This window comes from Eleutherodactylus coqui, chromosome 7 (genome assembly GCF_035609145.1).
Source record: "Eleutherodactylus coqui strain aEleCoq1 chromosome 7, aEleCoq1.hap1, whole genome shotgun sequence".
Lineage (NCBI taxonomy): Eukaryota > Metazoa > Chordata > Amphibia > Anura > Eleutherodactylidae > Eleutherodactylus > Eleutherodactylus coqui.
The window spans coordinates 170493223-170517125 of record NC_089843.1 but is presented as its reverse complement, the minus strand read 5'-3'; the positions used below and the strand labels follow the sequence as shown (position 1 = coordinate 170517125).

Sequence of the window (23903 nt, the reverse complement as noted above, 5' to 3'; positions counted from 1 at the left end):
GTGTGGTCCTTGTATAATTTATTAAAGGGACAGCAATAGTTGATTACAATGTTGCATATTAAAAAAAGAACATTATGGTGTTTGTTTTTTGTCAAGCTTTCTTCCAGTGACCATCATTACAGTAATTGCTTCACTCAATATTCCAATATTAGAAAAAGACTTGAAGGTCCTTTCCCCCTGGCTGAATTTTCTAGCCTCTGTAATAAGTGTTGATCAACATGCATGTTAATCAGCACTCGTTTAATTAATTAATTTTTTTACATGTGCCTAAAATCTGCTTACATCCAATACATAGGGGTCCGGCAGCACTCAAACACAGCTTTCCCAAATGGGCGAGGTAGATATATGCACAGCCACCAGTCAATGGGATCATGGACCTCCAATCCCAGGTCAATCCATAACAGTAAGGCAGAGGCGGCAGCATCAAAGGTGTAGAATAAAGTTGAAAATCCTTTTATGGCTTCCATATAGTAAAAGGCAAAGTTTCAACTACATGTCTTTTTCAAGGCTTGAAAAAGACATGTAGTCGAAACGTTGCCTTTTATTATATGGAAGCCATAAAAGGATTTTAAACTTTATTCTACACCTTTGATGCTGCCGCCTCCTCTGCCTTAGGGCGCCCACCCACTGGCGTTTGCGATTTTCATGCGTGAAAAACGCAGCGTCTTCCGCGGCGTTTTTCGCGCCTTTTCCATTAATTTCCATTGACATTCATGGGTGCATTAAGAGAAAAATAAGGACACATATGCAACTGACAGTTCCTATGTTAAAAATGGCAACGGACTGAAAAAAAAAACGCAAGTGGACAGGAACACATTCGATTCTAATTGCTCTTGAGAAAAACCGCAAAACGCAAAGGAAAAAAAAATCGCCAGTGGGTGGGCGCCCTTACTGTTATAAAATCTGCTTATAGGGACAAATTAGCATTTGTACAATCATTCATCCCTGTATGCCAGCTGTACATCTCCCTGTTTACACACAACTGATCCAAGATCTACAAATGTTAGTTGAAGATCAATGATTAACCAATAAATGAGTGTTTGTTTGTTAGCCCTTTACAAACAAATGTTATAAGGAATGTTTGTGCCTGATAATCGGCACATGTGAAAGGACCTTACCTCTCCAGTGCACTGGAAAGTGGAAAATACATACAGAATAGAAAAACTAACCCACTGGGAATGTAGAAACCAGTAGATACTCATTGAGCAGTTGGAACCATTGCGTTTATGTACATCCTCTACCTATCTCAACACTCACCTACATCGTCCACTCTACATGTAAGTCCCTTACTGCTTCCTTTCACTTGAAATTCCAATTCGCTACTATACCCCCAGTTTTCTTTCTACACTATGTATTGGCATATATGTGCTACTATAATATGTAAGTAAGGCTGGGCTCACATTTGTGTTGAAGGTCTGTCTATAATTCACATCAAATCGGATGGAATTTGCAACTAAAGTGCAACATTCATGTCAGGATGATAGAACTGCATCGCGTTCTAAGTCAAGTGCCGGTGGTATCAGCAGATCAAAGGTACAATCGATCCGTCAAATGTGACTAGAGCCCCGGGAAACTTCTATTTTGTAGGAAATCTATTTCCACATACTTTGAACTTGTACAGTCTGAAAATTTTACCATTTTGTACATTTTTTTTTCTAAAATGAATGTTATTTGCGTACAGCACAGAAAAACATGAAGCGATCCGGATCTTTGGGCCGTGGATTATAATTGATAGAAAACCTGACTGATCCTTATCGAGAGCAGGAAAACGGCAGCTGAGTGTATACAGGAATATGCATCAATGTGGATGAGTGTTCATACTACAAATGTGCTTTTCTGTTTTGAGGACACAAAGTAGTTTTTTCGTACTACATCTGGCACCCGCAGTAGAGCAGCAGCTGTGAAGGTAATGGTCCTGCAAGCAAAACACATGGAAGGACTCAAACATTTATCTACATTGTAATGAAGCTTGTAGCAGGTCAGCAAATGATACGGCACGGGACACACTACATTGTCTTTATTTTGTATATTTAATTACAATTATTAACAATCCCAGGCTGCACTGGTTGCCTGGTTCATTAAAAACTGTACAGTTGTACTTTCATTGTGTCAAAGTGGTAAAAAAAACATCCATCGCCCTCAAAGAAGTGAGAACATTCAGAATGGCTCACGATAGGATCAACAAGTGATAAATAACTGTACACCTTATAGAACTGTATAAAACAGAGTGAAATAACTGGCAGACCCGAAATCAAGCCTCATCGAGTTCACTTAGCACAAGGCCAACGGTATTTGTATAGTCATTGGTTCTTCTACAGGAGCCTTCACTTTTAATGTTAGATTTGCTATGCTTACAACCAAGTCCAGAACATAAAGGACATAATATAGAAAACAGTAACACACATAAATGGGGCCCTACACGATGGTGCAGGATTTTGGCACCAAGGACAGAGGGGCCTGGCATATGTTTTTCCCTCCACCAACTTTCTATGACTCTTATATTTGCCATCAATGCCGTTCCTCTAGGGAAGGGACATCCTGTGCAGGTTCTCGCCTCCTAATAGCAAAGGGCATGGGATCAACCAGGACTCCGCCCCCTCGCTCCGAAGGCCCCACAACAGCCGCATGCTGTGCCTCTATGGCCTCGGTATAAAATAGGAGTCATTCTCTGCCCCCTCCGCTCAGGTGTAAGCACAGGAAATGTTCATTAGCATTAGAGACGCGTCTTTGCACTTGCTCTACCAATACTAGTCTTAATGGAGTCCCAAAATGCATCTATAGGATCCCCTGGAGGTATAGAAGATATAAACTGTGTAAACTGCTCTTCACATTGCCTTTTGTTGACCATGCACTCCTCATAACGCAGTGTAGTGTTTTTGGTCTAAGATCTGCTCTTACACGATGCAGCATATTGCAGTCACGGTGGTCAGATCATTCCTTTATTACGAACATTCAGAATCTAGACGTTTTGACTGACAGACACATGGATATCTTCTCCTTTCTGTAGGATTCAGAATCTAAAACTGTTGCAAAAATTGGGTCTTTGTAGTTTCACACAGGTTTTTTTTCTTTTTCAGCGTTTATGTGGCAGTTTTTAATGCAGTTTTTTGAGCCAATGCCAGACGTAGATGCAAGAGATAAATGAAATAGAAGGAACACGAATATGACCTTCCGTTATGAGTCCACTTCTGGCTTTGGCACACAAAAAAAATACATAAATCCTGTCTGTAAAACAACCCGTAAACTGTCAGTCTCATACTTGTTCTTAGCTAGATTTGTCATGAAATTCTTGTATTTTGCTTCACAAATCTATAGAATATAATGAAAGAATCAAATAAATACTCTTTTTAGAGTCCTGAAAACTACATTTCTCACCAGGCAAGTTGATTCACCCAATGCTTCCCTATGGCAGGGGAAGAGATTTGCAATCTGGAGAAAATAAAAATGGGCAAATTTGCTCATTTTTAATGGTATTATTCTCAGTTAAGATCACGCAGTAGATTTACCTGCAGTCCTATGTAAAAGCACAAAACATTCCCATCTATAGAATATTTCTCCAGTGCAGGATAGAGCACATCCTAGTGAGCATGTCAGGGGCTGTTGGGAAAAGGCAGAGAGCACCGTACAGAGGAAATTGAAACTGCCTGCAGCCAGCGAAAGTGAGTACAGAACTGCGCTACAGCAAAGATGGATCGAAACCCAAAGAGGAGTTTGTTGGCATTGGGTCGTAAGTGAGGGTAGCCTCAGTAAAAGCAGTAAGTGTGCACACCACTGAAGACAAAACAGTCAATCAGCAGGCCCGCAGTGAGTATTTGAATGTTGGTTATTTGGACAGTAGTGGTGAATGCTGGCTCGAGTAGTCAGAACTAGATTATTAGGGACATTAACTGGAATTGAGCCTTGTTCAAGTTAAAACTACGTTCCTGCCCTACCAATCCACAAGTGGTGAAGTGTTACTACTTTGGTGACAAGACGCATTATTGTCTTTTATAGGCATTATAATTGCTTCATACTAAGAACAAAGTATTACTGTTTTATCATTGCGCATAAACTACTAATCTAAAGATTTAGTTAGCCATAGTCGGCAAAGGGTAAATCTACAGTAAAAGGTAAACTGTTTGTCATTATAATATTATTGATTTTCATTCCATTGTTCGCAAATAAATATTGTATATTTTGTAATTCCATCTGTGCATCATATTCTGAACCTGCATCACAATAGCATCTCCAGACACTGTTAATACTAGACTTGTCCCAGGGACTCCCCAACTATCCTAACCTATTACAACTGCAGTCAGAAGGAAACTTCTATGGCCTTGCAGCAATAAAAGTGGAGTTCTGCTTCTGGCTATACGCCCATTTACACGGGACGGGTGTCGGGCAAATGATGCCCAACACTCATCCCTGTGTCTCCGTGTTCCCGTGCTCCTGCAGGGGGCTAGCAGAGCTGGCTGGGTCATGGAATGGCCATCAGGGGGGCAGGGCAGTGCAGGATATTTCTCTCCTCTCGCTCCCCGCCCCTCTCCATTGAGATAACACAGCGGCCGTTCACTACTGAACAGCGGCTGTTTAAACTGCACGATGAGCTCTTTTATGCTGCATGAAATATCAGCAATGAAGGAACGATGAAGCTCATCGTGGAGTTTAAACAGACACCATTTAGTAGTGAATGGCTGCTGTGTTATCTCAATGGAGGGGGGCCTGGGGAGCGAGAGGAGAGAAATCTCCCGCACTGCCCCGCCCCCCTGCTGGCCGCAGCATGAGCACGGGAGCGCAGAGACACAGGGCCGAGTGTCGAGCATAGTTTGCCTGACACTTGTCCAATGTAAATGGACCTTAAAAGAATCAGTAATTTATAGTATCTTGCAGAAGGATAGAAGTCACTGAACAGGAAGCTGTAGTGTTCCAAAGTAACCTAAAGTTGTCTTTTCATGTTTCCAATTAAAACCTAGTTAAATTTTTCATCCTTCACTGTAGGATACGGATTCACAAGGAAATACATTTAATACATTTGATATGTCAGATATTAACATCAAAGTCCTTTTGAAGATTTCTGATTACTACAGAAATAAGGAATTCAATGTTTCCACTTTATTATCTGTCAACCCTTACCTGGCCAACTTCAAGTAAGTCAAATAACCACCAAATTTATCAAACGGTGATGTGTATTTTCCCTAAGAATTTCTCCGTTCCTTCCAATTTAGCGATTTTTGTGTGTGTGTGTGTGTGTGTATGTGTGTGTGTGAAGATAGTATGTGTTTCATACGAATACAAGGACGGGCACAAGGATCACATAAGCACAGAGCTGCTTCTTACCATTGGTGAATTGTTACACTGCAGAAAACACCATCAAAAGCACAAACAAAATTGTGAAGTGTGCAATCTGTGATCTAATGGGGTGTAGATCAGCTGCTAGCTGTGATACCAAGTGCCTGTGTTTTCTTGCTCTCAGACTATTCAACTAGACTGGAGCCATAGACTATAAAATTAGAAACAACATACCATTTGCTGACATCTCATGTTGTATATACAAGACAGTGTTACCATGTTAAACATAGCAGGCCTATCAAATGTCTGACCGTTGTGCTATCAAGAAAGGAATTATACATCTGCCAAATAGTGTGCATTCATTGTGTGCTGCACCATGGTGAGATAATGTTCTTTTCACAAATATTCTGTAGACCTTACCACATGCAATCAAATACACAATAAAAGCTCTGGGATTGTCTGTGTTCACAATCACTTCTCTGTAAATTGACCTAATGCTTCGTTGCATGGAAAGATCAGAGCTATTAGCTTGTGCCATTAGTTATGAAAAAAGCCGCCAAGGAATTCTCCTACATCTCTCAAAAATGGGATGTGAACATTCTTGGCCCTGAACCACGGTATTGAGCTGCTAGGCTGAGGATCTGCTTCCAGTGTCTTCTACAGAGCTTGGTCTCTAGAGGAATCGCTTTACCAACTGGCCCTGACAGCTTCAATGTCACTCACCAAATTCTGAGCTAGACATATTCCAAAGATCTGTGGGGGGAAAGAAAAACAGAAATTCTTGTATTAAGTGAAACCAATAACGTTTAACCTATTTGTATCCATTCTACTGAATAACATGTAGCGATTGTTTATATAGTGCCATCCTATCTCACAGCATTGTACGCAATGTAATCGCTCACATCAGTCCCTGCTCACTAAAGCCCCATTTACACACACAGATGATCGCTCAAAGTTCGTTCAACAGATGGGGAGAATAACAGTTTGAGCGATCATTTTGCATAACCTGCTCATGGGCACTAATGCCTATTAGTAGCTTATTGGCTTAATTTGCATGTAAATAAGCCTCCCTATGCTGTATGCAGAGAACAGCAGGTGGTCTGTTATCTGCATACAGCTCCATTGTTCTCCCAAGGGACATCAGCTGAAAACAATGTTATCAGCGCTCCCACAGAGAATCACAGCGTGAACGATGGATTTTATGCTGAACTAAAAATCATCCTTAGGCCAAAAAACAAACAATGGCAGCATTTACACTGAACCAGTATAGCTCAAAAGCCACCGTTTGAACGAATTTTAAGCAATAATTGTTGCAAGTAAATGGGGCTTAAGTCATTTCCCTCATACACACACACCCAATAGGTTTATTTGCTTTATATGACATCAGCCCTATCTATATGCTTTTGAAGTTAAAATTGGAGAGCCTGGTAGAAAGGCATACAAACATGGGGACAACATACAAACTCCAGGCCTTCTGCACATGAATCTGAGAAATCTGTGTCTTTGTACCAGCACTGAAATGTGTCGTGCCATTTTTGGAATAAAACTTCTGAGCATCATCATCTTGCAATCTTATGTTCTTCATCCATCTGGGGAATCTTAAAGCAGCGCCAGAAAGCATTGCCTCATCCTTTGCTTTTGGCTGCATACATATGTTTTTATCTGCAGAATTTGCTCTTTACTGTTTCCAGATGTTTCTTGTGAGTGAATTACAACGGAGGAAAATCTCATTCACATTCTACAACTGAGAACTACGAGGTTTAAAGGGTTTGCTACACCGAACTTAAGTGTATCTTATATATTACATTCTCGTGACATTTCTTGTTAACCTACTGGCCGAATATAAAATGCAACACTTTCCATTAAGACATGTTGAGGTTTGGGATGCAGCAAATATTAGGTGTGATCCTTATAGGTCAGTCGTGGGGTGACTTTGCGCCCCATAACTGCCCGGAATGAACGAGTAAACAGATAATGGCCATTGATTCCTATTTGGTCCCGTGTTCTGGCAGCGTCTTAGCTCCATCCTCCTACTGGGATAGACCTACATCATTGTCCCAGCGAAGTAAGTGTGTTTATGGTGGAGTGATAGCCGTCAGTCAAATGGACAAGTTGGAGTAGTTGAAATGAGTGATGACCAGAGCATATGTCTGGTTACGTCCCTGTTCAGATGAGCAATAGAGTAGCTAATGGCTCGGAATACTGCTGAGTGTTATGTACTAATTATTGTACACCCTTGTGTGTTCAAGTCATAAACATATATTGAACATTTTGCCTTTACACAAGTACCTACGCCTCCATCCTATTAATATGGATGGTGCTCTCTGGTGGGGATACCTTGATAATAAATGAAAGAAAACAGCTGCTGGAGGTCTGTCACTATGTGACTTACTCAAAGCAAAGTCACACTTTGAAGATAAACAGGGGACTGATGACTAATGCATTTCTTTGCAGCACTGAGTTTGTAATTCGCAGACTGCAGTGAACAAAGAGAATTTGATGTATAGTATGTGTTATACCACTGGCATTCATCCATGCCCAGCTGTAGCAGGCTTGAATCATAGTTTAACCGTTCACACTACGGGGTTATGCTGCTTGCCAAAAGCACACAGGAAGGGTGCTAAACGTGACTCCAAACTGGCAAGAAAATACACAGAATTTTGTATTTTATCACATGCGGGTGATACATAAATCCTCAATATACAAAGTATATTGATGCAGCATTAAAAAAGGACGGGTACAAGTAGACTAGTTGTCAAAAAATATCCAGCCCCTAGCAGAGGTCATCGTTTTACTGCAAAACTTGGCATGCAGTTACATCTCAGGCAGATATACAAATGATTAGAGTTGTGGGGTGATTAGGTGAACGGTCTTGTCACCGGAGGCCAAAAAAGTGGTTCCTCCTTGGCCTATAAAGGCTCTCGGAGGCTCTTCTTCTGCTTGTGTGGAGCTTGTTGACCACTAGACGCCTCTATGATCTCAGAGATTTCACTCAGTTAACAGATTTGAGAGGGGGGCGTATTATCGGAATTCGAGAAGCTGTATGGTCATATGGACAAATTATCCACAATCTGGACCGTTCTAAAGAGACTGTTAGGAGGTGTTGGGAGAGGATGCACAAGGGCATGGACACGCTCAATAGACAACCCGTATTGAGGATCGGCTGATCATCCGACAAGAAGCTCTAACTGTTTAGTTGTCCGACAACCAGAGTCAGGTATCGCCATTGTTACACACCTGTGTTTGTTGGAACCATTTCCAGGCGCTTGTCTGAAAGACATTTGGTCTCACTGTGCCCATTACATGTACTGCCTTTGACACCAACCGTCGCCTCCATTTGCAGTGGTGTCATGAACGATGAAACTAGACTGCTGTTGAGTGGAAACGGGTTGTCTTCAGTGATGAATTCAGGTTAAGTTTGGGCACCTACAGCAGCCGTATTAGTGTCTGGGGCCCTGGGCTGAGTGCCTCAATCTTGTGCTTGCTGTGGAGCTGCACACTGCCCCCTGCTGGTGTGATGGTCTGGGAGGCCATTGCATACGACAGTCAGCCACCACTAGTAGTGGTACGAGAGACAATGACAGCTCAGCGATGTGTTCAGAACATCCTACACCCACACATTGCCTTTCATGGCAGGACTTCCAAGAGGCATTTTCCAACAAAATAATGCTCGGCCGTGTGAGGAAGGTCTCCATAACATTGTCACACTTCAATAGCCGGCACCGGCACTAGATTTATCGCCAACAGAGCATGTATGGGACTATCTGGGACACAAACTTTGACAGCCTACGAATTTGTACAATCTAGAGGCTCAATTAAGCAAATGTGGACCAATATGCCTTATGATACCATACGGAACTGGTATGCCTGCATGCCCGACTGTATCATATCTTACATCCAAGCTAGAGGCGGCCCAACAGGATACTAGAGCCTCATACCCACCTGTATCACATCTTACATCCAAGCTAGAGGTGGCCCAACAGGATACTAGAGCTTCATACCCACCTGTATCACATCTTACATCCAAGCTAGAGGCGGTACAACAGGGTACTAGAGCCTCCATGCCCACCTGTATCACATCTTACATCCAAGCTAGAGGCGGTACAACAGGGTACTAGAGCCTCCATGCCCACCTGTATCACATCTTACATCCAAGCTAGAGGCGGTACAACAGGGTACTAGAGCCTCATACCCACCTGTATCACATTTTGCATCCAAGCTAGAGGCGGCCCAACAGGATACTAGAGCCTCATACCCACCTGTATCACATCTTACATCCAAGCTAGAGGCGGTACAACAGGGTACTAGAGCCTCATACCCACCTGTATCACATCTTACATCCAAGCTAGAGGCGGTACAACAGGGTACTAGAGCCCCCCTTTAAGTGTTCACTTTTCCACAATAAATTCTCCTTTTGCTCTGATATTGTAATCATTTAGTTATATCAACATTACAATCACACAGAGAAAGTTTTATTCAATTCCAAAAACTTCTAGGGGCTTTTTTTTTACACAATGAGAATACCTCAAAAGCAGTGAACGAATGCTGGATAGTTTATTCCAGCTATTGTTTAGTACTAATGCATAGAGTTAATGGTTACCATCCTGCAACTGCAGAGTAGACCAGGCAACAAGTCTATATTGTTTTACTTCAGAGCGCTCCTGCTTCATCAGCCATTTTTGTCTCCTTCTGGCAGCTGCAGACTGCCCCTACAGCACTCATATAACACTCTGTGGGGCTGTCCGAAAATTGCCGATTGTAGCTGGAGAGTTCCGAAGTAAAATTGCAGGTAGTCTTTAAGGTAAGGCGCTACTACAACAGTATTGTCTACTCCTAATCGGATGCAGGTTTATCCATTCATAAAAATATGGAAGTTTTTTTCCACCATCTTCAAGAGAAAAAAAGTTATGCGCCGCAAAAACAAAAAAAAACATTCTTTCAAAAATTAGGAAAAAAATGCCTATAAATGTAATTCCTGTTGATATTTCTTGCTGTTCTCCCACATACTAGTATAACAGCAGTAAGCTCTCATGCAGCGCCGTCATCTAACAGCTCCGCTGCATTCTCCCTGCACTGATGACTTCTTTTATACAATATAAGTTTTCTTATTACAAAAAAGAGAAAAAAAATCATTTTTTAAAGTAATTCTCAGGAACGGTTTGTGTTTATATTCTCTACGTTAATCATGCCTGACTAGATGATGTCTCCTGGCCAATTTCTTTGTTTCTACCATGCTTAATGATAAGTAGTTTCGGCTCTTGGAAGAAAAACCAAGTATCCAACTTCTTTAAAGTCCATCAGCTTCCAGCACTCAATATGCATTCGGTTCCTAAGCCAATCAATTCTTTCTGAAGCAGCAGGCGATCTAAGTAAGCCTCCTTCACATCTTGTTGGAGACCTTCATTTACCATATAAAGCAGGAAAGCTCCCAGCAAATACTTTAACCCCTTCTTCCTGCAGCCAGTTTTGGCCTTCCTGACCAGGCCCCATTTTCCAAAAATCTAACGTGTCAATTTAACCCCTTAGTGACCACCCATACGTGTTTTCATGTCCTGGGTGTCTGGGCTGTAATTCCCAGGGCCGTAAAAACTCGCTCGCCCTGGGGATTAAAGTTACGGGGTCTGTGTGGATGACAGCTCTCTGCTGGAGCTATCATGGAGGGCAGCGGTGTGCGACCCCCCCCCCCCCCCCCCCTCGCTCATGCGATCACCATTATCCAATTGATAATGGCGATCGCATAACAGTAAACAAAAAGTTAAATAAAAAGTTTCAGCTCCCCTCACAGACCGTACCCCGGCCGAGGCTTACCGAGGTAATTTAAAATCTCCCTGCTCCTGACTACCAAATGTAGCCAAGACCCTGGACATTTCATGGTGGGGTTGTGGTATGTGGTCCTTGGTCACATGATAACCGTTATCCATTAGATAATGACGATCATGTAAAAGTAAAAAAAAAAAATTAAAAGTTCACCTCCCCTCATGAATCTGATCCGTGAAGGAAGGTGATGTTGAAATTACTTACCTAAGGCCTCCAGCGATGCCCCCAAGCCGATCTTTATCTGCGGACTTTCCCCAGCTTCAGCGCATGCGCCCATTGGCAAGATAGTGGACTTAAGCGCAGAAGCTGGTTAGGGCCCTGGAAATTTAAAATCTCCTGGCTACTAAAGGTAGCCAAGAGCCTGGAGCAGTCCCCGGTCACGTGATCACCGTTATCCAATGGATAATGACGATCACGTAAAAGTTTTTTAAAAGTTGAAGTTTAATCTCCCCTCACCGATGCGATCAGTGAGGGGGGAGATGGAACTTCTTACCAGAGGCCACCGCATTTGAACCCTGATGCGATCATCCTCCCGCTAGCAAAATGCCCCTCGTACCAGGACATTTTAAATCTCCTTGCTCCCGGCTACCAATGGTAGCCAAGAGCCTGGAGCAATGACCCGTGGCCTTGTTGAGTGGTCCCCGACTCGTGATAAAAAGGTAGCGATCTACCTTAGGCCTGGCTCACACGACTGGATAGGAATTGCGGATTCCGCAAGCGTTTAATCTGCAGTAATATGCAGAGCAATCAAATGCACTGGATTACACAATTCCGCTCACATTAGCGGGTCGGAATTCCAGGATCCACTTGCAGAAAACAAAATGCAGCAGGCTCTATATTACCGCGAATTGTGCACTATGGTCGCTGTTATACCCGCAGCCCAAATGCAACTACATTGTGTACGGGCTGCGGGTACCCGTGTCATCGCTAAGTGACAGCACGGAAAATATAACCAAAAAAAGGTGTACTGCGCATAACAGTCTGCATGAGTACGCAGTACATTACGCGGCCGTACGCAGGGCCACAGACGGGCTCAGAGCTGGTTTCAACATACAGCGGTTTCCACATACGACTGTGTGAGCCCGGCATTGTTCAGACCGCTACCTGTAATATGTAATTTACAAGAAGTCCCGGGAACGCTCGCCTTCCTGCAGTTCCAGGAGCAGCTTGTTGAACATCTCTTGTTTGAGACTGACGCACTTCTTCCCCTTATAATCTAATAAAATGATTCAGTCATTGTATAGTGGTCTTGATGTGGTTATTAATTGGGCCTAGTCACATGGTAGAAAAGGTGTGGCCTGCCTAATAGATGGTTTACAATAACCAGTTTAAATCCATGGCATTGCAAATGCCTGATCTGGGGAAAAGCCTGTACCATTCTGTCACTGCATGGGAGTGGGTTTATGGTAGAACTATATAATGTGAGTATATGGTATAAATGACGGAAGTAAGTACAAAATTAAATACAAGGAAGAAAGTGATTAGGTTATTGGGTGAGTATCATTTCGTAAAAGGCATATATCTTACCAGGAAGAGCCTGCCCTGCCATTCAGAAAGCAGGCAAATCTACTATGCAAGGAAATGGGTAAAGATCCAAAATAGGCAGGTTAGATATAACATTTGTAGGTGATATGTATGCTTAAACTCTGACAGCAATGATCCCAATACTTCATGTAGAGTGAACAGTAGAAAGTTAGGAGCACCATGTATGGAAGATACATAGATGACGTTCTCAGCGCCATTTTTGAAATTGAGCCTGAATTTTCATCTGTGGTATTTATGGTCCTCACAACTTTGGTTTTATGTTCTATTGAGAGCATCCTGCGTACTATTCACACATACCTGCAGTAATGCAATGCCTATAAACACCCCAGCCACAATGGTTAGATTATCTTGCAGCCACTTCTCAAACTGAGGAACACAGCCCTTGGTATGTATGGTCGCTTGCTGGTCAAGTTCCTGCAGGACAACAAAACTCAGTTACATGTATAAAGGAATCCAAAAACATTTCCACAATATAAACCGTGTACAATGTCATATACTCTGGCCGATTACATGAGGCCCAACCCTATTCATTACTGTAATAGAAGAACTTTATACACGTAGATCCAAGAGAAAACCAGAACACACTGGGCCTCCGACTCCAAGTGCTTCTGTCTTGTTGCTGCAGCTAGTTGAGAAAATGACAACAGGAAGTGCAGCCATATTGGTTGTCACAGTGACTTTTAAATGGACCCCTCCGAAAGAAACTGCTGATAAAAGTGTTATTACTAGGGATGAGCGAGTATACTCGCTAAGGCACTACTTGCTCGAGTAATGTGCCTTAGCCGAGTATCTCCCTGCTCGTCCCTAAAGATTCGGGGGCCGCCGCAGCTAACAGGTGAGTGGCGGCGGGGAGCAGGGGAGAGCAGGCGGGAGAGAGAGATCTCTCCTCCGTTCCTCCCCGCTCTCCCCCGCAGCTCCCCGCCCCGCGCCGGCCCCTGAATCTTTAGGGATGAGCGGGGAGATACTCGGCTAAGGCACATTACTCGAGCGAGTAGTGCCTTAGCGAGTATACTCGCTCATCTCTAGTTATTACGCTATTAATTAACATGCTGGCAGAATGACAATTTCACCATCAGTTTCTGGGGCACTAAAAAATGAAAACACCCAATATGGCGGCACTTCTTGCTGTCACTTTTTGAAAACAGTTGCTGCAAGTAAATAAAAGAATTATCAAACTTTTACTTCTAAAATATGGCCATTTTATACGTATTTCGGGGTGAAATCCTCGTAAAATCTTTACCTTGTATTTTAGTCAGTGTAGGCTACATTAGCGAGGCGCCGTTACGCAATTTCAAATCTCTTCTGATTTCCAAGTGCAAGACTGCAATATTTGCAAACAGTTAACGACTTGTACTTACTGACTTTTGCCGGACGTCGTAGCCGCACTGAGTGTTGATGACATCTTCCTATAAGGGATTAAACAAATGAACACCTTAATGTCAACAAGGTAACACAAAGGTTTATTTTCTTTCTGCGTTTCATCTAAAACTTCGTTTATCCCATTTTCAGCTACCCTTGTATTCCTATAGTCTGCAGGAGTACTGGGAAACCATCTGTAACGTTGGTACCGCTCACACTCCATCGTCAGAAGTTATATAGCGAGAGAAATGAAATGCCAAGACTGGCCCCAGTATAATGTATTGCATCCAGTCAGTAGGGTGTGAATGACTGACGCCCTACTTATGAAGAATATGGGATTTATTAGAAGGGACGTACGGCAGGATCTTTCGTGCAGCAGGAGAACGGCACTCCGCAGCGCTCTCGGCTAGCATTGGCATCGGTGCAGTTGAAGTAGATATTCAGATTCCAGTCGTCAGCTCCAAACGCCCCACAACACTGCCACTATGGAGGGAAATGGGAAACAAAGCAGAGGTTACATGATAATGGACTACATGCCTTAATGCATTATTTTTATTCTCTTGTATGATGCAGGACGTATGGCTCATACGCAAAGCATGGACTTTGTACATTGGCACCCAGAGTCCCTACAGGTTTATATTATGGAGCCACAGGCATTCGGAGTGCCACTATGTAGTGCCTCTGTGACTCACCATATTCCCCATAGAAGCAATGCTACAGGTCATAAACTTTCCTCATGGCATTTATAGTAACATAGTATGTTAGACTAAAAACATGACATATGTCCATCCAGTTCAGCCTATTACCCTCCAATGTTGATCCAGAGGAAGGCAAAAAAATATAAGCCTTTAGAATTCTACACTTATCATATTACTGATCCACACCACATGGATGTGTAAGGCTCTGTTGAAGTCACACTTCCAGCTTCAGTTGGAGGTATATGTCTCGAGGATCTCCCTCCCCAATATAAACCCCCTAGGAAAGGCAGTGTTGTATCCCACTATAAAGGCATATAAACACTGCATAGGCATAGAGTGTGATATGTCACTTATAGCTCCCGTTCTAAAAAAAAAACAATTAAAAAAAAAGCCTATAGAGTAGTCTACTATGCTATGCCATTACGAATACATAAAGGATACCGATGTTTAACAATCCAATGGAAGGCAAAGGGACTCTTGACCTCCGTTAGATGAACGGAGTATTATGGAAACACTTGTATACACCAGGAGTTATTCCTGATGTACATGCCAAATGTAGCCTATTAGGGCCTACACACATGAACGGGTTTGTTTCCCATTATGCGGCCATAATAATCACAGTAAATACGAAATCAGGTAAAATGAAATCACCGATTTCAATAGTTTAGCTTTCAATATCGGGATTCTCGCCTGTTCGTTGTACGGGCGAGAAAGGATAGGACCTGCCCCACCTTTCCGGCTGTTCATGCTGCTTGGACCCCATGATATTGGTTCAGGCACATATACCTGTAGGTGTTATTCTAAAATGTTGCGGCATTTCAGAAATAACAGAATTTGAAAATCGGCTTAGAAAGAGGTCACGGAGACGGAGGTTTGCTGGCTTCTCCCGGCCGGATCGCCTAGATTGACAGGCCCGGTTTGTGTATTGGGAGGAACCTGTGAGTCTCAGTAATGCCAGGTGAGGAGGAGCCTGCAGGGTCCCACCCAGTGACTCAGAGACCCGCTCCAAGCCGATTTTCAAAGCAAGTTTTTTATGAAATGCCGCAGCATTTCAGAATGAAACCCGGATAGTTGCACTTTATGTGTTTGTCCTGAATTTATGTGCCCGTCCGGGTAGCATGGAGATGGTGATAGGTTCCCTTTAACCGGGGGATCCGGCACTAAAGGCCACGGTAGACTACAGTCCGACTCATATCAGTGGGTGTTCCCAAATATTTCTGATCTGCAGCATTTGCTATTCTGCTTTGGGAATTGGCAAGAGAAAATGTGGAAGCTGTGATCAGATTGCATATGGCACATATTTTCTATGTGAATTTCAATGTACAAGATGAGGTCCCAATTCCTCTGTATGAGTATACCTGCAGTGTTCTAGGTACCCCTCCTCACCCCAATAATGACGTCCCTGCTCCATCTGAACAATATATAACACATCATTTTAAGCCATTTTCTTCATAAAACAAAATTGGTGCATAGAGATAGATACATTCCTGTTTTGCCCTCTTTTATTAGTCTAGTCAATGGATTCTAATGATCCTACACAATTAGCAGATGCTAGCTGACAACTATTAATGGGAAGTCATTACAAGGCCCACAAGGGTTGTCACAGAGCTTTACATAAACTCTGAGTGGCATATAATTCTGCAGATTTATTCGCTCTGGGAAGCTGGGTGACACGTCGTATGGGCGCTGTAATGGCTGCCATTAGTAGTTATCACCCAACAGCTGTTATACATGTAGAAGACCAAAAAAAAGAGTTAAAAATATTTATTGACTCCTCAGGGGAGGATATGTCCGCGCATTTTTTATTGAGTCTTCCATATAACCCCGACAAAAGCCAATCTGTACAATTTAATATCAGCTCTGTGAACCCCGCAGTAAATTCTATCTTTAATTAAAATTAGTTATATAGTCGTGATGTAAAATATTATTCTCTCTGCAGTAGATGCCTAGAACAACATGATGATACCTGGATGTATACTCTTTGTTATACATAGACTTCAATGCGGTAGACAATGTAAGGGTATGTGTTTGCATATGTCAATTGGTTATGAAGGAAAAAAGGCGAAAAGACTTCTGTCAAAAAAAGGTATATTGTTGGCATACGGTTCCGTATAATTGACAGATCTATCAAAAAGGTGTACAGTTGCAGTTTTGGAAGTTTCCTTTTTTAAATTTTCTTTTAACCCCTTAATACCCAAGCACTGTAAATTTACCGTGTTTGGTCCTGGACTTTAATCCCGGCCAATAGCAAAAATACAGCGCTGGATTAAAGGGGTTGTCCCGTGCCGAAACGTTTTTTTGTTTTTTTTCAACCCCCCCGTTCGGCGCGAGACAACCCCGATGCAGGGGTTAAAAAAGATCACCAGAGAGTGCTTACCTGAATCCCCGCGCTCCGGTGACTTCTTACTTACCTGATGAAGATGGCCGCGGGGATCTTCTCACTCGGTGGACCGCAGGGCTTCTGTGCGGTCCATTGCCGATTCCAGCCTCCTGATTGGCTGGAATCAGCACGTGACGGGGCGGAGCTACACGGAGCCCCATTCAGAAAAGAAGACCCGGACAGCGCAAGCGCGGCTAATTTGGCCGTTAGACGGCGAAAATTAGTCGGCTCCATGGAGACGAGGACGCTAGCAACGGAGCAGGTAAGTGAAAAACTTCTTATAACTTCTGTATGGCTCATAATTAATGCACAATGTACATTACAAAGTGCATTAATATGGCCATACAGAAGTGTATACCCCAACTTGCTGCCGCGGGACAACCCCTTTAAGGCTCCTGCAATCTAGTATGAGCAGGTCGGGTCCTCAGCTGCTACAAACAGAGGACCCAGAGGAGAAGGCATAAGCAGTTTTAACCACACTTCTGCCTTCTCCTTTACAGGCTACATAGTTGTCAATGAGCGCCATGTAGTGGAGAGAAAGCAGAAGTGTTACTTCAGGTGTTCGACCTGGTGATCACATAACCGCTGGGTGCCCCATTGTAAGGCAGAGCTGGAGGATCTTAGCAGACCCAGACCAGCTCTGTTAGGGACTACAGTCACTACAGGGGGATGCTTTCCCCTGTAACTGCTGCTCCTAAGGACAACTCCGTTACAGCAGAAAAGTTTAAAAAAATTAATTAAATAAGCCCGACGTCTGTGGGAGACCAGGCTGGGGTACGGCAACAAGTCTGAGGGGGAAGGACGCCTCCAGACTGACACTCTGTTGGGTACGTGTAGTGGCGCTACACCACCGTGTTAGTAGTGAGGGAACTACTGTTTAGTTAGCGCCTTGACAGGCAGGGGTTAATTATATTTCATAGCACTAAGTGTATGTGCTACCAGTGGCTGATGTGATTGCACTGGATTTCCTTGCTACTACTGAATATTGAAGGAAATATTCATTTTCATGGACTGGCTGAGCCGCTGTGTTGCCAGTGCATCAGTCATGTCCTCAGAAGTAAATGGGGAAGGATGCGCAGAACACCAATACCCTTGGACCTTTCCCAACAGAACTTTAGCTCAGCGATTTCATGTACAATACTGACAGGCGGTGTTTGAAAGGGACACTATATTAATTGAATAATAATGTTGACTTCAGCAATATGCTCTGTAATCTAGGCCAACGGCCAGGAACGCAGTGGAGCAATACATTTAGGTGACATTAAAATAAAAAGTTTATGCCTGGAAAGTTTGAGGAACAGATGGAAATCCCGTTTCCTGCTAGATAATGCTCTATGTTTTAGATAATTATGTTACTAAATGATTGATGATTGCAAGTAACTATCTGAGGCCCCAAATGACTCCTGGCTCTTATTCTTGTGCTTAGATAAAATTTGTGTTCTTCATCTGTTTCCCTTCTCAGCAGATAGCTGCAGTTACCACAAGATAAGCTCTGCAATTTGGAGACAAGTCATCATTCTGGAAGAAATTCAACAATCAAGAGGAACTTCTAAACTTTAATGAAAACCAGTGCAAATGCTACGACCGTTCAGGCCGCTGCGCCATCAATATTCCAGGAGAACAAATGAAGGCAGACGGAATCTACTCTTTTCTTAGAGAGTACCTGCACTTTCACTTCGGGGCGCCCCTGCTTCATCAGCCGTTTTCAGCTCTCTCCGGCAGATAGCCCCACATAGCGCTATGTAAGCGCTATACAATGCTATATAGGTCCGTCTACAGCTGCTGGAAGGAGACAAAAACGGCTGATGGAGCAGGAGCGCCCAAAGTGAAAGTGCAGGTACTCTTTAAGACTTTTAGACGCAGCCAGTTTTGGCCTTCAGGACCCTAACTTTTTTTTTTTTTTAACTTAAGCCTTGTCACACCCTGACTATCATCTCTCCGCCATCCCTGTATGAGGGCTATTTCAGATGATCGTATATCATCTGGGTTTTCACGCCGAGCCGATATACGCTGTCCTTGTCTGCAGGGGGGGTGGAGGATGGAAGAGCCAGGAGCAGGAACTGATTTCCCATCGCTTCCCCGCCCCTCGCCACTATTTGCAATAGGAGGGGCTGGATGGGGCGGAGCTAAGAGCCTGTACTTAGCTCCGCCCCTGTCTCGCCCCCTCCTATTGCAAATAGTGGCGAGGGGGTAGAGAGGGGGCAGGAGCTCAGTTCCTGCTCCTGGCTCTTCCATCCTCCTCCCCCCTGCAGACAAGGACACCGTATATCGGCTCGGCGTGAAAACCGAGCTGATATATGGTCATCTGAAATGGCCCTGAGGTCAATGTTTTTCTGTGTATGGGAAAGTAGGAGAAAAACGGCCACATATAGAGAACATATGTACAACAACATGCCTTCAGCGTGAGATTACACAGGGTTTGTGGTCTGTTAAAGGGGTTGTCTCACAAAAAATAATAATCTAGTTTTTTTAATAATCTAGTTATATCCAGCCTGTAATTATTCACATTTTTTGTATTTACACTTAATAAAAATAATGTTTGTGTCCCCAGATATTCCAGCACTAATGTTAGAATAGTGCCCCCTGCTGTTTGTACTGAAGTACCTTTCTGAGTAAGGGCTCATGTCCATGACCGTGTTCTCACCGCATAGTACGCCGCCTCCACAGGCCAGTAAAATGTTGTGTGATCCATGCAGTGTTTTACGCATACAGCCATGTGAATAAGGCCAAATGACTCCCGAATAGAGCAGTAAGGAGTTTCCTGATAGTTTACATTGACCCATTGCCTGCATGGCTGAGCTTTTAAGTGACTGATCAGCTTACTAATAATGTTGCAGATATTGTTTCATATTATGCAACCTTGGGCCAATGCAAGGGCTTTGCCACATAGCAATTGGCAGATCGGTTGGCAGTGGTCCCCAACAAGTGACTCAGGAGCCACATAGGTCTCCTATCAGGTTACAGGCCACAATAAGACTTCATCAGTATCAGACTGGGGTGCCTAGGGCCCACCAACAAAATTCATACTGGGGGACGACTGGACATCTGCATGCAAATATTATGGATTTTGCAATTTGCACCGACAGGATACCATCGGGCGGCGGCAAGTTTAGCTACTGCTAAACTCCCTCCCACCTCCCTTATCCAGCAGCTCTTATAGTCTCCTATGGGAGTCTATGGGACCTTCTGGCATGTTCTGGCCGAAAGAGAAGTCCAGGCCTATCTTTTCCAGCCGTCTGTTTTTACGTACCAGAAAATTGCGCTTCTGAACTGATGCAATGGAATCCAATTTTCGGCCAGCATTTTATCACGGCAAAATTGCCATGATAAACCGCTTGTGTAAATTACGCCTCAACAAGATGGCCTGCCCATACCGACCGACCAGCCTATGTGTCTGCAGAACAAACCAGCCAGGCTATTATATGGATATATAGGCTGTCTGAGATGCTGCATGCAGTGCGGTGAGTGTACTGTGCCATGAACCACTCATGCAGGGTTAGGGGGCCCAATCTGCCTTACAGACCAATGGGGTATTCACCTATTTCTCTGTGGGTCAGTCAGAGCCTGGACTTCATCACTCACAATCATATTAACCCCTTCAGTGGTGGGTTTCTTACCACCCTGTCGTACCCACCAGGGCAGGTTTTTTTTAAATGGGCCAATCATTTAATTTCAACTAATTTTGCAGTCGCGTTCCAAGAGCCATAACTTTTTCATTTTTCCATTGACATGGCCATATGAAGGCTTGTTTTTTGCGGGACAAGCTGTACTTTCTGATGGCTTCATTTTTGGGTATATATAATGTATTGCATAACTTTTGTAAAAAAATTTGTTGGGCGATTGGGGGAAAAAAAAGAAACTCTGCCATTTGTTTTTTGGATTTCATTCTTACGGCGTTCAGCATGCAGAATAAATGTGATAACCTTATTCTCGGAGTCAGCACGATCCCGGCGATACCAAGTTTATACAGTTGTTCTAGGTTTTACTATTTTTGTACATTTAAAACTTTTTTTCTTCGTAAAGCCGGCTGCACACGGCCGTGACGGGCTCCGCCGCGGAATTCTGCGGAGGAGCCCGTCACGGCGCCCCCCCCAGGAGACCCCAAACTTACCTGCGGATCCGGCGTCCTCGCTCCCGCATGACTTTTCCCCGCCCACCGCCGCGTCACATGACACGCCTGGCTGCGTCATATGATGCGGCGGCGGTAGGCGGGGAAGCGTTTTCACGCTATCTTCCGCTGTGCTACAGCGGAAGATAGCGTGAACGGACGGCTTCCATTGACTGCAATGGAAGCCGTCCGCGCGTACAGCCGCGGCAAATAGAGCATGCCGCGGGTGAGGACGGGAGATTTCACGGTGCGGAATTCCGCACCGTGAGCATTGAGCTATTAGGTTCAATAGAACCTAATAGCTGCAGGCAACGCAGCAGATTTCCGCCGTGAATTATGCGGCGGAAATCCGTTCGTGGGAAGGAGTCCTAAAGGTTTGCTTTTGTGTCACCACATTCTAAGAGCCGTATTAATGATATTTCCCATTGCCGGAGCTCTAGAAGGGCCTGTTTTTTGCGGGATGAACTCCAGTCTTCATTTATCTAATTTTTTGGAACATGTAAAATTTTGACCGCTTTTTACTCCATTTTTTAAGGGGCAGGATTAACAAAATCTGTAATTCTGGAATTGCTTTTTATTTCTAGTTTTCACTGCATTCTCTGAGCAGTATAAATAATAAAGTAATTCTACAGGCCAGTGCGATTATGCCAATACCAAATTGTAATACTTTTTTTCTTTTTTGCTACTTTTTCACACTTAAAAAAAAATTAAGGTTTTTTTTTTTCCTCGCTGCATTCAAAGACCCCTAGCATTTTAATTTCTTTATCAACCGAGCTGTGTAAGGGGTTTTTATTTTGTGGGATGAGTTGTACCTTTTAGTAGTTTTTATTAGTACCATTTGTTGATCTGTGCAACATTTTTATCACTTTCTATTCCGTTTTTTTGTATGGTGAGATTGGCTAAATCAGTCATTTTTGCCACATTTGAAAATTATGTTTGCCATGCCATGCACCCTGCAGATTGAATAATACATTAACTTCCTTCTCTGGGTCATTACGAACGCAGGGATACCACATGTGTAATTTTGTTTTTAATTTTTTATCTTTTACAAAGTAAAGGGAGGAAGGTGGGCTTTTGGCATTTTTATTTTTTTATAATTTTTTTACAATTTTTTAAAATTTTTGTCTCTTTAGGGGACTTGCATAATACTTTTACTTTATTCTTCTAATACTCTGCTATGCTGAGGCACAGCAGGGTATTAGACAAGCTATGACGCTCATAGCGTAATTTACCTGGCAGACTTGAAGGCTATATTTAAGCCTCCGGGTGCCGCAGAGACCCATCAAGATCCCCTGATCACATTGAGGGGGGTCCGATGGTGACAGAGGGAGCCCCCTCACTGTCAGCCCTTTACATGCTGCGGTCGCACAGACCGTGGCATGTAAAGGGCTAAACAGCAGAGATCGAAGGTTTTCTCTGTTCAGCGCTGCAAGAGCTGGTGCCCAGCTATCATCTGACAGCCGATCACCAGCTCTCCCTGCAATGGGGACCATCGGCCGGCTTCTGACAAGCCGATGGTCTCCGTGGCAACAGTGCAGGAGTTAAAAAAAGAAGCGGGAAGATGCCAACAGGTCGGTTAGATCTTCCCGATTCTTTTTTTAAAGTCCTGCAGTAGTTCTCTGTGGGACTGTGCAGGCGGTGTGTGTGTGCAGGACATAATGCCACAGCTTATTGCATTGTGTTCTGCACGGTCCAATAGTGAAACATAGCCCAGAAATCTTCTAATCTTCTGGGCTATATCACTATGGGCAGTGAAGCTAGTCCCGGAAAATTTCCAGGACTGCGACTGAAGGGGTTACAGAGTAGCCTTGTCCAGTGTATAATGTATTCCCTTTCCACAAGTCTGTCACTTACGATTTACCTAATTAATGTACCACTCTTTCCTGATCCTCTTTTCTGCATCCAAAAAGCTTGTACTGCTGCCTAGTGCACTTATATCGGCACCCTGCTGAGTAATAAAACACTCTTCCTGGTTGCACATTTGATTAGTTTGGATCTTCATGTTTATGTAATTCCCAAGTGCATGGTGCAGAAAGAGAAAAGTCATGTCCAATCTCCGCAAGTTTGTTGACTCTGCCCCAGTTATGAATTTTTTCACCAACTCACAAAAATGCATTGGAAAAAAATATAAAAACATCAAATGTACAAATGAATTAAATCGGAATATTAGTGGAGCAGATAACGTCCTTGTCAAAGTATCGGACACTGATGGAGAGATGCAGCGCTGAAAGAGATCAGTACCCCTTTAAATGACAACGCCGCACGCCAGATAAAAGGTTCGGTAGGGAGCAAAGTGTAGTGACATTGCATATGGATTCACTAACGTTTTCACCATTTGTGCATTACTGATATGAGGATCCTATGTTACATACCGCAGAACTTTACAGACAGAATTGTGAACAGATTTGCCTAATTATAGGCTCAATTTTTCTAGATTGTTTGGTAAATGGTGCAACAATGATCAATATATTTTTCCATTTTTCTTTAAATAATTGAATATATACAGGGGGTGCACAAAAATATGGAAAAACTGTATGAAATGCACGCCTTAAATTACATGGAATTATAAATTATATTTCAATAAAACAGGTAGAGATCAATTTTAAGTGGAGGTAACATGACACAGATGCTGCCGGGCAGAAGTGGATATCTGCCTGAGCAACAAGGTTCCATTGGTCAGGGGTTTGAGCCACTCAGCTGCTGTTACCAGCTGGCTCCAAAAACCACC

General features: G+C 43.3%; 1 protein-coding gene across 1 annotated transcript in view; it reads right to left on the bottom strand.

Moving 5' to 3' along the window:
• Nucleotides 1-5233: 5233 nt before the first annotated feature.
• Nucleotides 5234-23903, bottom strand: part of TSPAN5 (tetraspanin 5) — a 144168-nt gene continuing 125498 nt past the window's right edge. Inside the window, exons 5-8 of the mRNA XM_066574014.1 lie at nucleotides 14347-14472; nucleotides 13989-14036; nucleotides 12928-13044; nucleotides 5234-6021 (exon numbers count right to left, since the gene is read on the bottom strand). Coding sequence (XP_066430111.1) covers nucleotides 5956-6021; nucleotides 12928-13044; nucleotides 13989-14036; nucleotides 14347-14472 — 357 coding nt within the window. The 3' untranslated portion in view covers nucleotides 5234-5955. The remainder of the gene's footprint in view (nucleotides 6022-12927; nucleotides 13045-13988; nucleotides 14037-14346; nucleotides 14473-23903) is intronic.